General features: G+C 35.0%; 1 protein-coding gene across 3 annotated transcripts in view; it reads left to right on the top strand.

The window, feature by feature from the left end:
* The window catches only part of LOC113059402 (cyclin-dependent kinase 14), a 151,103-nt gene that overhangs the window by 38,239 nt on the left and 97,242 nt on the right, over nt 1–15,622 (top strand). For all 3 annotated transcript variants that reach the window (XM_026227871.1, XM_026227872.1, XM_026227873.1), the window contains one exon: nt 4,005–4,067. In XM_026227871.1, the coding sequence (XP_026083656.1) occupies nt 4,005–4,067 (63 nt within the window). The remainder of the gene's footprint in view (nt 1–4,004; nt 4,068–15,622) is intronic.

The raw sequence follows: 15,622 nt of genomic DNA, 5'->3' as shown, positions 1-15,622 counted from the left end.
TTTTATTGTAGTTTATTACACTTTTAGACTTCTTTTATTTTAGATTTGTGATTTTATTTGTAGTTTCTTATTATTTATAATGGTTTATTATATAGTTTTGCTCAGGTTCATTTTCAGTCACAAAAGGAGATGTTAGGCTCTAGAATTCACAAAAAACAATGATATTAGTGCATATGATTCATATTTCAGGTCTTCTGAAGTCATATGATAGATTTGTGTGCTGGACAGACTGAAAATTAAGTGCAAAAGCTCTTGAGTTTAAATTAAATTCACTATAATGTTGATTATTTTATGGTTTATTTGTTTTGAAATGTTCACTATGAACTGTTGTTGTGTTTGATCTGAATGTTACATGGCAGAAATAGAGAGAGTCTGCTAATGTAAGATTAAGTGTTAATGAGCCTAAAGGGACAATCTGTGTCCGTCTGCAGGGAACGTCTGGACAGGAGCCTCAGCTTCTTCTTTTTTTCTTTTTTTAAACTGAGGATGTTTATTTTTAATTTTTTATTATTTTATTTTTTAACTGTATTTTATTTTATTTTATTAAAAATGTATTCATTAATTTATTTAGTTGTGATTTGTTTTGCTTTTTTATTATCTTATCGTATTAAATAATTAAAATAAAATAAAATATGTTTATTTCATTAAAATATTTCATTTTAATATAAAATATATTTATTAATTAAAATTGATAAAATAAACATTAATTCATTTAATGTCATTTTTTATTATTCTTTAGTTTATTGTTCATTTTGTATTTTTTTTCACTTTATAATTGTTTATATTCATTTATAGTTTATTTATTATAATTTATAATAGAATGTAGTAAAAATGTATCAATAATAATAAAAAAATTATAGTACATAATGTATAATTCTGTATTAAAATATTGATTTATTTTTTTCTTACTACTTGAATTACCAACTTTTATTTGACCTAGAGAAGATGCACAAGACAATTATAGTCACAAAGTTAGTTACATCAAAAAGGTCAAAATAAACGAGAAACCTTGTAAAAGTAGAGTATCAGCAATCACAGATCCAGACGGGGGGAGATTTCTCACAGGACTGTTTTAATTAACTAACGTGACTAAAGCAGAGTTTGACTCAGGTGCTCCTGAAATCACAGAGTTCATCTTTAAAACATGATTTTACATCCAGAGAGGGTTTCGGACATGAATTAGTCCATTGGCTCATTAAAACTGATCCGTACAGTAAGAAAAGGTGAAGGTCTGGAGAACATGCCCTTTCCAGCGAACTCGAAACATTAATGTTCCCAGCACACACTCAGATAATGGTCCACTAAGAGCGGTGTGTAAAGTGCTCTTGTACAGGCAGATATCACCAGTTAATTGGCTCTCAAGAAGAAAAAGGGGAAGTCAAGAAAACAGGTCTGAAGTTCATACTTATATCAATCTTGATGATTGATTTGATTCTTCACAGAAAGAAAGAAAATACTACTTTTTTTTAAAGTTTGTGTCTGAAAATGTTTTGATATGCATTTGACGTTTGCTTCATAGAGAGGTCAATGTGCACTTTTTTATTTTATTTCTTTTATTTTAATATTTTGCTGCAGTTTGCTGGTTGTATGGTCTTGGGCAAATATGTTTTTTTTATTTTTATTCATTAATGTTTTTATTTTTTATTTTATTACTTATGATTTTAGGGTCTCGGGCACATTTTTAATTGCATTTTATTTTAGTATTTTGTTTTGGTTTGCTTGTTTTAGAGTCTTGGCACATATGGTATTTTATTTTATTTATTTATATTTTTAATAGTAGTTACATTTTGTTTTGCTGTGGTTTGCTGGTTTTAGGGCCTGGGGCACAGTTGTTTTATTTTTTTTTTATTTTTGACGCGGTCATTTTTTATTTATTTATTTATTTATTTATTTTTTGATAATGTCTGTTTTTTATTTATTTATTTATTTGTATTTTTGCTGTGGTTTGCTGGTTTTAAAACCCAGGGGCACAGTTGTTTGATTTTCTATTTATTTAAAAATATATATATACATTTTGACGAGGTAAATTTTTTTAATTTAATTGTTTATTTTTATTGTGACGAGGTCCATTTTTATTTATTTATTTATTTATTATTGTGAGAGGTCAGATTCTTTTGTTTTGTTATTTATTTGTTATTGTGACGAGGTCAGTTTTTATTGTACTTTTTATTTTATATAATTATGAACATTTTTACATTTATTTTTACATTTATTTTTAATTTTTTGCTATGGTTTTCTGGTTTTAGGGCCAGGGGCACAGTTGTTTTATTTTATTTTTTTAATTATTATGACGACGTAAATTTGTAAAAAAACAAAAAACAAAAAAAAACAATTAATTGTGACGAGGTCAGTGTCAGAGACTGCTGTTCTCTGATTAGCTTTATTTCTCATAGCGTGCTCTTCTATTTCCAGCCGTGGTCTCTGATATAACACACTTCTTTTACTCTGGTGAACAGTATTTTCCTGTGCCTTGTACATCCTCTGGCTAATTTGGAAGAGCGTGAGATTGCGGCGCGGCTCTGATTTATTCATGAGAGCTAAGCTAACACGTCGGGTGTCAAAGAAAACAATCAAAAGACGAAGATTGTTCAGCGGCTCAGCTATTGATAGCCGGGGTCTGTTGAGAGAAGCGTGCCAGAGCTTTAGATATTAATCTGAGCCACCGCTGAGACTCATTTCACGTTTAGAAGCGTGTCCCTAACAAACACAAGGTTTCGCGGCAAGGAAATCAATTCATTTTGCCTGGCGAGCGGTTAATAATGATTGACGGCGACTGCATTATTCATGAACGTTTATCTGCGGGTGTTTGCAAATATCAGACTGAGCAGTGCATTGTGGGTATCAGACTCGGATGGTCAGACTGGGTTTGCTGTCAGCTCTCACTTGCAGGAAAAATGAGCTCATGACAGAAATTCCCACAACACACTGCAGTGAGAAATAAAATCATGCAAGACGGTCCTCGCAGTAAAAGTAATGTCGATGAATATGTGCAATTCATTCAATACAGAAGAAAAGTGTTTTTATTTTTCTATTTCAAATTCAATTAATCTATTTATTATTAAATTAAAAATAAAAAAATATTATTATTAATAATACATTTTTATATTTTGTTTAAAATAAAACAATATATTATTCAATTATTTAATAATTAAATCATAAATAATATTTTTTAAATATATTTTATATTTAAAAAACATTACTTTTTAAAATAATTGTTTTATTTAATTTGTAATAAAACATTTTATTAAATACGTTTATCATAATTTATTAATTTAATGAACTACTGAATCATGAAAAATAATAAACAATATATTTAAAAGCATTATTATTTAATGATAATATAATACATTTTATTTAATTAGAAATAAATAAAATAACTTATTATTAAATAAGTTTAATAAAAAACTAATAAATGATTAAACACACACACACACGTATATATATATATATTATAGTAAATAAAAAAATATTGTTTGATATATTTTTGGGGAATTTTGCTTTTATTGCGATAGGCTGTGTTTAGACAGGAAGTGAAGTGTGTGTGTGTGTGTGGGGGGGGGGGGGGGGGTCAGGAAAGTTATGTTAAATGTTGGCTAGTAGATATAATTTATTAAAAACTCCTTCTTCCATTTCTTTTTGAACCATCGCCATTGCAAGAATCACTAATGTGAACAGATTGTACTGGTACAGTTAATAATCTTTGTCAAAATAACAGTGATGCTTGCATCTTTCTGAAGTCGTTTCAACCTCCTCAGTAAATATTCATCTATGACATTGAATTTTTTGGCTTCCATCACTGTTTATGTTTATATAATCAAACATTTTAGCTGAGTAGGTTTCTGAAATTTAGTTTTTTTTTTTCTCATTTGTTATTGAAATCTAATAAAAATTGCAATTACTTCTGTGCTATTGAGGCAAGTTGTGTTCAGAGTCGGTGTCTCACGCCCCTCTCTCTCTCTCTCTCTCTCTCTCTCTCTCTCTCTCCCTCTCTCTCTCTCACACAGCACACAGATCTGTGTCAGTACATGGACAAACATCCCGGTGGTCTCCATCCAGACAACGTCAGGGTGAGTGAGACATATTATTATATACGATAATTTAATTTTAAAAAGCTTTATTATATTTTTTAAGTTTAAAATTTAAGTTGACTTTAAAAGATTATTCAACAAAGCAATTTTTTTGGATAATTATTTAATAATAATAATAATAATAATAATAATAATAATACGATTAATAATAATATTAATAAGCTCATATCACCAGCAAACCTACACTCATTTACATCCTTCTCTTCACTCTCTGAGGCAGAAGTCTCCAAACTCATCCTTTCTAATCACCCTTCTACTTGCCCGCTTGATCCTATTCCATCTCATCTCCATCTCAGTTATACCTGCACTCACTCACATCATCAACACATCCCTGCACACTGGTGTTTTTCCCTCATCATTTAGACAGGCACGTATAACTCCACTACTTAAGAAACCCACCCTCATCCCATCTCTTTTAGAGAACTACAGAGCAGTTTCTCTTCTTCCTTTCATTGCAAAAACACTTGAACGAGCTGTGTTCAAACAAGTCTCTACATTTCTCACACACAACAACCTCCTTGACAGCAACCAATCTGGCTTCAGAAGTGGACATTCAGCTGAGACGGCCTTGCTCTCAGTTGTTGAAGCTCTAAGACTGGCAAGAGCAGAATCCAAATCTTCAGTACTTATCCTGCTTGATCTGTCCGCTGTTTTTGACACTTTTAATCAACAGATCCTGCTATCAACGCTACTGGCAAAGGCCATCTCAGAAACCACACTTCAGTGGTTTGAGTCTTACCTATCAGGTCCTTCAAAGTATCTTGGAAAGGTGAGGTATCCAAGTCTCAACTTCTAACTACTGGGGTGCCTCAGGGCTCAGTTCTTGGACCACTTCTCTTCTCTGTCTACATGGCATCATAAGGTTCTGTCATTCAGAAACATGGCTTTTCATACCACTGCTATGCTGATGACACTCAACTCTTCCTCTCATTCCATCCTGATGATCCGACGGTAGCTATTCGCATCTCAGCTTGTCTAACTGACATTTCTTCCTGGATGATGGACCATCACCTTCAACTCAACCTTGCCAAGACAGAAATGCTTGTGATTCCAGCAAACCCATCGTTTCATCACAATTTCACCATCAAGTTAGGCACATCAACCATAACTCCTTCAAAAACAGCCAGAAGCCTTGGAGTTATGATTGATGATCAGCTGACTTTCTCAGACCACATTGCTAAAACTGTCCGATCCTGCAGATTTGCTTTATTCAACATCAAGAAGATCAAACCCTTTCTTTGGGAACATGCTGCACAACTCCTTGTTCAAGCTCTTGTTCTGTCCAGGCTGGACTATTGCAATGCTCTCTTGGCAGGTCTTCCAGCTGCAGCAAGATTAATTTTCAATGAGCCAAAAATAATACACGCCACACCTCTGTTTATCAATTTGTACTGGCTTTCAATAGCTGCTCGCATAAAATGCAAGGCATTGATGTTTGCCTACAAAACTACCACTGGCTCTGCACCCATTTACATGAATTTGTTACTTCACACTTATGTGCCTCTAGAAGCTTGCTTTCTGCAAGTGAACGTCGCTTGATTGTTCATCCCAAAGAAGCACAAAGGCACTTTTTATTCTATCCGTTTTCTTTTTATTTATAATATTATTTAAAAGGCCATGCTATGTGTACCGTGTTAAGCTAACTGAGACTTGTTATAGCACTTATATATCATTTCTTTTTTTGTTGTTTTTCATTGCTTCCACTGTCTTCATCTGTAAGTCGCGTTGGATAAATGCGTCTGCTAAATGAATAAATGTAAATGTAAATAAATGTAATAATTAAGTTCTTTAGTTATTCTGATTGGTGATGCTGATTATCGTTATTATATATATAAATTATTAGATTATTTGTTTTATTATTATATAATTATTAAATAATAAATATGACATAAATAATAAATAAACAAAAGTACAAAAATATAATTATTATTATTATATTATTATTTAATATAATAATAATAATTATTATTTAATTCGATTGATTTCATTAGAAATAAATTAGGTAATTAATAATTAAATAAATAAATTTAAATTAAATAATGAAAATAATAAATATGATATATTTTTTTAAAATCTGTTTTCCTTTTTTATTTTAGTGATTTTGCTTTTATGAGAAGTGTTGCATTGACAATTATCTTTTTTTTTTTTTTTTTTTTTTTACTTGAGTTAATACATTCATGCATAGTTTAAATTTTATATTTTACAAATGCTTTCATACAAATCAAAATTTGGAAATCAGTTCATGTGTTCCCTGGGAATCGAACCCATGACCTTATCGAAGCCAGCACCTTGATCTCAGTTCTGTAAATGAATTAAACCAGAGAAATGACAGGATTTATGTGCTCCTTGAAATCAATTCAGTTCAGTCAATGTCTTGGTAGAAAGTTGCAGTGAAAGAGTAAGTTTGTCAGTGTGAAAGTGAGACGTGATGGAGCGAATGAGGCCAGCGAGCAGAAGTTGCTTATGTAATTCATCAGCTGTTTTGTCACTGTGGATTTACATAAATAAATGATTTATCCCGTTTGCTCCCTCACTGAGAACTATGATAAATCACAAGCTGACAGAAGAGATTGAGAGCGGCTCACCTGAAACAGGAACGGCCTGCGGTCAGATCTCATCATCTCACAATGACACAGGATCGAGAAAAATCATGACAGGCTGCACTTTACACAGGCTTCACAGACTTTAAAGAAAAATTTTGACCAGGATTCCCCTGTAGATGCAGGTTTATGAGGATAGTGAGCTTCAGAGAATCGTTTTATGGTCATTATAATGTCTTATTTATCAGGCAAGCGTGATCCTTAATTGGACAACTTGGTTTAGATTAGCTCGCATTGATACTTGTATCATTTTTGGTGAATAGTTCAGCCAAAAATGTTGCAAAATTAGCATTTTTGAGCGGTGTTTTAAAGGAATTGTATCTGTGATAATTGAGATTGGACTTAAATGGTAAAACGATAAACCCATCAAATTAATTTACACTACAAAAAATGACTTAAATGTATAATATATATATATATACCTCCAAAACCTTTTACTTTTTCATTAAAGCATAATAAAATGTTTTTAAATGTAATATATATATAATAAAAAAATACATGGATAAATACATACATCAGTATTTATATATAATATTGTTAGAATGATACATAAAAATATACAATAGTTTATGTATTTTGTATATACACTGAACATGCATAATTATTATTATATACACGTTTTTATATTTACATTTCTGCTTAGATGCTAACAGCATTTTATTCTACACTATGACAATGAGGTTTAATCTGAACTAGAATATACTAAAATCCTTGAATACAATATTTGAGAATAGCTTTTATCTTACATTTAGACAAATACACAAGTTAATTTATCCGGTTTTGACAATTTATTTATTTTTGCCTCACAGACAATACAATTCTGAATATGATTTTACAGTGTATAGTGTCAGGATGAGCATCTTTAGTGTATTGAGATAATTTGCAGTTGAGCAGTATTTAATGCATCTTCTGTTCAGTTGTATTGTTCTTCATCGGTCTGTTTTTGACACAAGAGCTTGTCGTTAGTGTCTTAATGATTCTGGAGCGCCGCATCCTCAAGCATCAACTCATCAGAGCCGTAATGGACGCTAAATGTAGATTAGCTTCTGCAGTCACGAACAAACATGCCACACAATGGCTGGAGTTTTAATTTTTGGCCATTAGCTGGAGCTGATTCATTCGCTTAGATCTGCGCTAAGAAAAGCCATTAGACCCTCAGCATCGCAGGATGGATTGGATTAGCATGTGAAAGCGGGTGCCCAGGGCGCTAGCTGCTAATGTAATTACTGGTCAAGCAGCAGAGAGACCCTGTTTCTGGGCCGGCGTCCAAGCGCAGACCTCCTGCTCATATGCTGCTCTCGCTCCAGTAATAACACGAGATCTTCTCAGTCCTCGTTACGCTGAGGTTGTAGCATCGATTCGCCCGACGCTTCAGTGAATTAATAGATAATGACAAGTAGACGCACCTCAGGCTCTCTAGCTTTACTACAGCATCTGCTTCAATCTGACTATCTATCTATCTATCTATCTATCTATCTATCTATCTATCTATCTATCTATCTATCTATCTATCTATCTATCTATCTATCTATCTATCTATCTATCTTAGCTTGTCCGTCCGCTCGTTTGTTTGTTCGGTCTATTCATTCTGTCTATCGTTCCTTCTCTTAATAATTTGTTCTATATATCTTTCTAATGTTCATTCTCTTTAGTTTGTTCTGTCTATCATTTGTTCAAGCTATGGTTTTTTTGTTCAGTTTATTTTTCGTTCTATCTCTCTAATGTTCATTCTATCTTTCATTAGTTCTCTATCTTATGTTCTGTCTATCGTTCGTTCTATCGTTCTTTTTGTCTCTTTCGTTCTCTCTATCGTATGTTCTGTCTATAATTCGTTCTGTTTATCTCTCTAATGTTCTCTCTATCATACGTTGTCTATCGTTCTTTTTGTCTCTTTCGTTTTGCCTATCGTTCGTTCATTCTATCGTTCTTTCTGTCTATCTTTCTAATGTTCTCTATCATACGTTCTGTCTATCGTTCTTTTTGTCTGTCTTTCGTTTTGTCTATCGTACGTTCTGTCTATCGTTCGTTCTGTCCATCTCTCTAATGTTCTCTCTATCGTTCGTTCGTTCTATTGTACGTTCTGTCTATCGTTCGTTCTGTCTATCTCTCTAATGTTCTCTATCGTTTTTTGTTTTGTCTATCGTTCGTTCATTCTATTGTACTATTGTACCTATCTCTACTGTTCTCTCTTTTGTTTTGTCTATCTTTCATTTTGTCTATCGTTCATTCTGTCTATCGTACGTTCTAGCTATCTCTCTAATGTTCTCTCTATCGTACGTTCTGTCTATCGTTCTTTTTGTCTCTTTCATTTTGTTTATCGCACGTTCTGTCCATCTTTCGCTTTGTCTATCTTTCATTTTGTCTATCTTTCATTTTGTCTATCGTACGTTTCTGTCTATCGTTCTTTTTGTCTATCTTTCGTTTTGTCTATCTTTTGTATTGTCTATCTTTCATTTTGTTTATCGCACGTTCTGTCCATCTTTTGCTTTGTCTATCTTTCATTTTGTCTATCGTACGTTCTCTCTATCGTTCTTTTTGTCTATCTTTTGTTTTGTCTATCTTAAATTTTGTCTATCTTTCGTTTTGTCTATTGTATGTTCGGTCTATCATTCGTTCTGTCTATCTCTCTAATGTTCTCTCTATCATACGTTCTGTCTATCGTTCTTTTTGTCTCTTTCGTTTTGCCTATCGTTCGTTCATTATATCGTTCATTCTGTCTATCTTTCTAATGTTCTCTATCGTTCGTTCTGTCTATCATTCGAACTGTCTATTGTTCGTTCTGTCTATCTCTCTAATGTTCTCTATCTTTCATTCTGTCTATCATTCGAACGGTCTCTTGTTAGTTCTATCTATAGTTTGTTCGTTCTTTTATTCCTTCTGTCTGTTATTCTCTTAATTTTTCTATCATTCGAGTGTTCATTATGTCTAGCGTTCTGTCTATCATTCTAACATTTGTTCTTTCTATCATCTTTTTCTTCTAATGTTTATTCTATCATTCTGTCTATCATTCAAAGGTTCATTCCATCTATTGCTGTATTGTTCTGTCATTCTATTTATCATTCTATCTGTCCTTCCAACTTCAAGGCTTTTTTAGATTTCAATTAATTTACTTTCTTACATTTTAATTACAGCTCTGTCCCTGCATTTGATTTGAATTTGAGATGAGGCAGAAACTTCAAATTTAAGACATTCTCAATTCAATCTATATTTTGCACAGCGCTATAGTGAACACCAGTTATTCGTCCTGAGTTTATTTGCAGAAGCAGAAGGAAACCTGCTGTATTTTCTACACTCTTTCAGACTTAATGCTTCAGTCTCTATTCTTGAGACGATCAACCCCTAAAGCATCTGTGGAAACAAACAAAGCATCACATTTGGTCACAATCAGTGGTCTAAATTGTTGTGCAATTGCACTAATGGTCCATCAGGCCGAGCAATTACAAATAATGCCATATTCTGATGTTCTTTCTTCACAAACGTTCTGCTGGACGTCACATTCAGGAAGACAGGACTATCACGTTGCAATGCATCAGAAGTAATTTGATATAAGTGAGGCGTTTGCTGTCAGAGGCTCACTAACCTGCTGTTGTTGTGTTTCTGATGCTGCTGTCCAAATAATAGAAACTTCCCATAGCCCTCATAATGCAATACAAATCTGCATACTGTCTTTGTATTACCGGTTTGTTTGGATCATCATTTTTATAATTTACATTTTTTATAAAACAGTCATAAATTAATATACGCCAAGTGAAAACATAACGTTTCTGATCAGCAACTTCTGACTGTGAAAAAATGTACTGTAGTGTTCAGTGTTATTACTGCATTTAACCCTTTTTTATCAATTAAGACCATTTTTCATAAAAATTACATGAAAAATAAATAAATAAATGAATATATATATATTAGGGGTGTAACGATACGCGTATTCGTATTGAACCGTTCGGTACGACGCTTTCGGTTCGGTACGCGGTACGCATTATGTATACCGAACGGTTCGTTGGAGTAATTAATTATATTTGAAAAAAAAAAAAAAAGAGAGAGAAAGAAATATAATGATATGCGTTCAACAAGGTAGCCCAATAACCCAAACAACGTAACAGGCAACGCCCCTGACACTCCCGAAGAAGAAAAAAACACCATCTTATATGTTTATGTTAGGCTACTCAGCAGGCGCTCGCTCACTCAGTACGCGCTGAAGGCTCGTTGCAAAATAGCCAATGCGTTTAACAGACTAGAAATGAGAAGATCCCCCAATAACCAACAGGTCTGGTGTTTGGGTGCACTTTGGATTCCCTTTAAGCTATAATGGTGATGGCAAGAGAGTGGTGGATAAAAAACAACGGTATGTCGCATCTGCAACATGACAGGGTACACCAGCGGGATTACAAAAAAAAAAAAAAAAAAAAAAACCAGCGGGAATATCTGGGATATATGCGTCAGTACTATCTGGGAAAAGACGAAAAAAAAGGAGAAACATGCACGCAGCAAACTATCCCTGCAGCATTTAGAAACTATAGCTTACAGGGAATCCAACCCAAACACCAGACCTGTTGGTTATTTTAGGATCTTATATTTCTGGTCTGTTAAATGCATTACACATTTTGCAACGAGCCTTCAGCGCGTGCTGAGTGAGCGAGCGCCTTAGGGGCCGTTCACATATCGCGCCTAAAAACGCATGGAAAACGCTAAGCGCGTCTTTCTCCTCCTTTCCAAAGCGCTCGGGCAGAAGCGCTCATGAGGCGTCTGTCTTTGCTAAGCAACAATGACGTGCTCTCTCCATGAGACGCGGAAATTTCAGCGAAGGATAAATGGATTTGCAGCTCTAAAAATCGCTTGCAGTAGCTGTGCTACTGAATTTATTTCAAAATTGCAATCCATATACAACTATGATCAGCTGTTCCTTCATCTTGGCTGAGCTCTCAACGTTGTTACGGGAAAGGATGAAGCTGATTGGTTGGTTCTTGTCACATGACCCGCGGTGCGCTTGCGGCATTCTGAAAAGTTGAGATGTTTTTACATTTTGCTGTATCTAAAACGTATCGAACCGAACCGAACCGAACCGTGACATCAGTGTATCGTATCGAACCGAACCGTGAATTTTGTGAACCGTTACACCCCTAATATATATATATATATATATATTTATATAATAATTGATGAATAATGTTATTTAAATTTACCATTGTATGAAATTTATATTACAAAATCAGTAAATTTTACTTGATGAACTCTGACTATCAGATGAAAAAAGACAATCGTCTTTCATGCTGCTGTGGTTCAATAGACTTACATTCATTTTTATCAACAAAATTCTTTCCCAAAAGTGCGTGAGATACAAAGAAAAAAACATATTTTTGACACTAATGTAACTCCACAATAATTTTACAAAGTATGTTTGACACCTTATGTACTCCATACGTACCCGGGTCAAAATGATCAAAACATGAGATGCCACTTAAAAAAAACTAATAAATTAATGAAGATAAAGATTATATCTCTTTAAAAAATAATTGTGAAAAATATAAATGATGTGTATTTTAGGGTCTTAAAGCATTTTTCTTTCCTTACTAAAAAACATGTTTTTTTTTTTCATTCCTATTTCTAGTCATTTTCATGCCTCTCTCCCAGACCCAAACTGACCCGGATGTGTTTTGAGGAATAGTGCGATTCATGTTTATGCTTTTATAAAACAGAGACGGAGGTGTGGAGCGAGCAGGGCTTGTGAACACATACAGATGATGATCTCTAGCTCTTTTGTTTCGTATCTCCTCGCCGTGAGATCCTCCCGTGGAAGTAAAGAGCTTCACTCGTGTGACTGCTGTATGTCAGGAGAGCAGGTGTGGAGCTGATGGGCCATTGATGCGGCACATTAAAAACCAATCTCTCTGCTCCTCTAAACGAGTCTCTGCTCAGATTCTCCAGCAGATGTGAGAGACCCTCGGCTCATTTAGCAGCCATCCTGCTCCATCCAACACAAACTGTGGAGTCAGACACCGAAATTATCCTTGATGCTGGATTTTTATCCACTGTAGTCCTAATAAATGACAGATAACCAGCCCTTACTGCAAAGTAAGTACAGAATACAGTTAGTTCAGTCAGCAGGAATCATTAGTTCTCATTTATTATCATATCAGACAGACAGTTTGTATTTTAGTATTATTCACACACACACATATATAAATATTAATATTTTATATATAAAGATAACATGTTTTTCTTAAATCTATACATGCAAGTGTGTGTATTTATATATACATGATAAACACACGTATATTATGTAAACAAAAACGTATATTTTGTATGCGATTAATCATTTGACAGCACTAATTATTATTAAATAATAATTTCATCAAATAATTATTATTAATTATTTGAAAATTACTTTTTACATAGAATTTTATGATAGTAATGTATTTAACTTTTATAATTTGATCAAATAAAAATATTTTAACAAAAACAACAACATTAATAATAATAATATATTATCATTATTACTTGTTTTTTATTTTACATGCAATATTTAATTATTATTATTAAACATAAGATTAGGTATTTTACTGTACTATAGAATTTGTATATTATTATTATTAATAATACTTGATATACTTAATTTTTTTTTTTTTACATCCAACAGTATTTTTCATTATAGTTTATTGTTTATTATTATGATTTAATCAAATATTTTTACAGCAACAACAATATTATTATTATTATTATTATTTTGTAATATTTATTAATTTTTCCCGACCAGTTTTATCATCCATCAGGTGAAAACCTCATGATTTACTGTGGAGTTATTGATGAAGTCTAAAGATGGATCATCAGATATATAGATATGGCTGTACACATGATAAATTACACTCAATCTCACTAATCATTAATGTTTTCACAGTTATAAAATATGAGTTATGAAACTCACTGGATCTTTACTTCAAGCTCAGCTTCATTGAGATTCTTGTCCACAAACATCCTGGTCTTCTGATGCAGCAAGACAAGAGGTGGTGGATTGTGCATTTATGTCAACAAAGCTTGGTGTACGAACACTGTCATTGTTGGGAGACACTGCTCAGCTAACCTAGAGTTTCTCATGGTTAAATGTAGACCTTTTTATCTGCCACGGGAGTTCACTTCCACCATAGTAACCGCAGTCTATATTGCACCGGATGCTAATGCCAAGCTTGCTTTGAACGAACTTCATGCAGCCATTAGTAAACAACAGACTGCTCACCCAGAGGCTGCTTTTATTGTCGCGGGTGATTTTAATCACTGCAAATTAAAAACAGTACTCCCCAAATTTCACCAGCATGTTTCCTGCCACACCAGAGGAGACAAAACTTTGGATCATGTTTATACAAACATCAATGGAGCTTACATCGCGAGCCCCCTCCCCCACCTCGGACAGTCTGATCACCTTTCTTTGTTTCTCACCCCTAAGTATTCACCCCTCATCAACCGTGTGAAGCCATCAGTGAGGACCATCAAAGTGTGGCCAACTGGAGCAGACTCTTTACTTCAAGACAGGTTTCAACACACTGACTGGAGTATGTTTGCTTCACAGGCTGCCTGTGGCTCTCACACGGACATTGATATCTACACCTCCTCTGTACTGGATCACATCAACTCCACCATTGACAGTGTAACAACAGAAAAACAGATAACAACATACCCTAATCAGAAGCCATGGATGAACAAGGAGGTGCGACTTCTGCTGAAAGCCCGCAACACCGCTTTCAGGTCAGATGACGCTCAGGCCTACAGTAAATCCAGGGCTAACCTGAAAAGGGGCATCAAAAAGGCCAAGTACTGCTACAAGCTGAAGGTAGAGGAACACTTTTCCAACTCTGACCCCCGACGCATGTGGCAGGGCATCCAGATCATCAGTGACTACAAGTCAAGCAACTCCACACAAACAGTCACGGACGTCTCCTTCCTTAACGAGCTAAATGACTTTTATGCTCGCTTCAACAGCGACAGCAAGGAGATGGCCACCAAAATCTCACCCTCAGCAGACCACCAACCCCTTAAACTCACCTCCACAGATGTCCACACTGCACTGAGCCGGATCAACGCACGCAAGGCTGCTGGCCCGGATGGCATTCCTGGACGTGTGCTTAGGGCATGTGCAGAGCAGCTTGCAGGGGTCTTCACAGACATTTTCAACCTGTCCCTCACCCAAGCAACTGTGCCAACATGTTTTAAGTCCACATCCATTGTGCCAGTACCGAAACACTCCTCCCCAACGTGCCTGAATGACTATCGCCCCGTAGCACTCACACCTATCATTATGAAGTGCTTCGAGCGACTGGTCCTAGCACACCTCAAAGACTGCCTCCCACCCACACTGGACCCACACCAATTTGCCTACCGCAGAAATAGGAGCACAGAGGATGCAGTATGCACAGTGCTGCACTCTGCACTCACACACCTGGACAATAACAACACGTATGTTAGGATGTTGTTTGTTGACTTCAGTTCAGCATTTAACACCGTCATTCCCTCCAAGCTGACCACAAAACTTGGAGACCTGGACATCAACACCTCCCTCTGCAACTGGATTATGGACTTTCTGACCAACAGGCCTCAGCATGTTCGGTCAGGCCACAACCACTCCACCACCATCACACTTAACACTGGCGTACCACAGGGCTGTGTGCTGAGCCCATTCCTCTACTCCCTTTACACCCACGACTGCAAGCCTGTGCATGGATCCAACTCCATCATTAAGTTTGCAGATGACACCACAGTGATTGGCCTCATCAGTGACAACGATGAGACTGCCTACAGGGAGGAGGTACAGCACCTGGCCACATGGTGCGCTGACAATAACCTGCTCCTTAACACCAATAAGACAAAGGAGCTCATTGTGGACTTCAGGAAGAAGAATGGAAACACGCATGACCCCATCCACATTAACGGGCTGGCTGTTGAACGTGT

The sequence above is a fragment of the Carassius auratus genome, chromosome 41 (genome assembly GCF_003368295.1).
Source record: "Carassius auratus strain Wakin chromosome 41, ASM336829v1, whole genome shotgun sequence".
Classification (NCBI taxonomy): Eukaryota; Metazoa; Chordata; class Actinopteri; order Cypriniformes; family Cyprinidae; genus Carassius; species Carassius auratus.
Note: the sequence above shows the minus strand (reverse complement) of the source record. Positions and strands in the feature narration are given on the sequence as shown.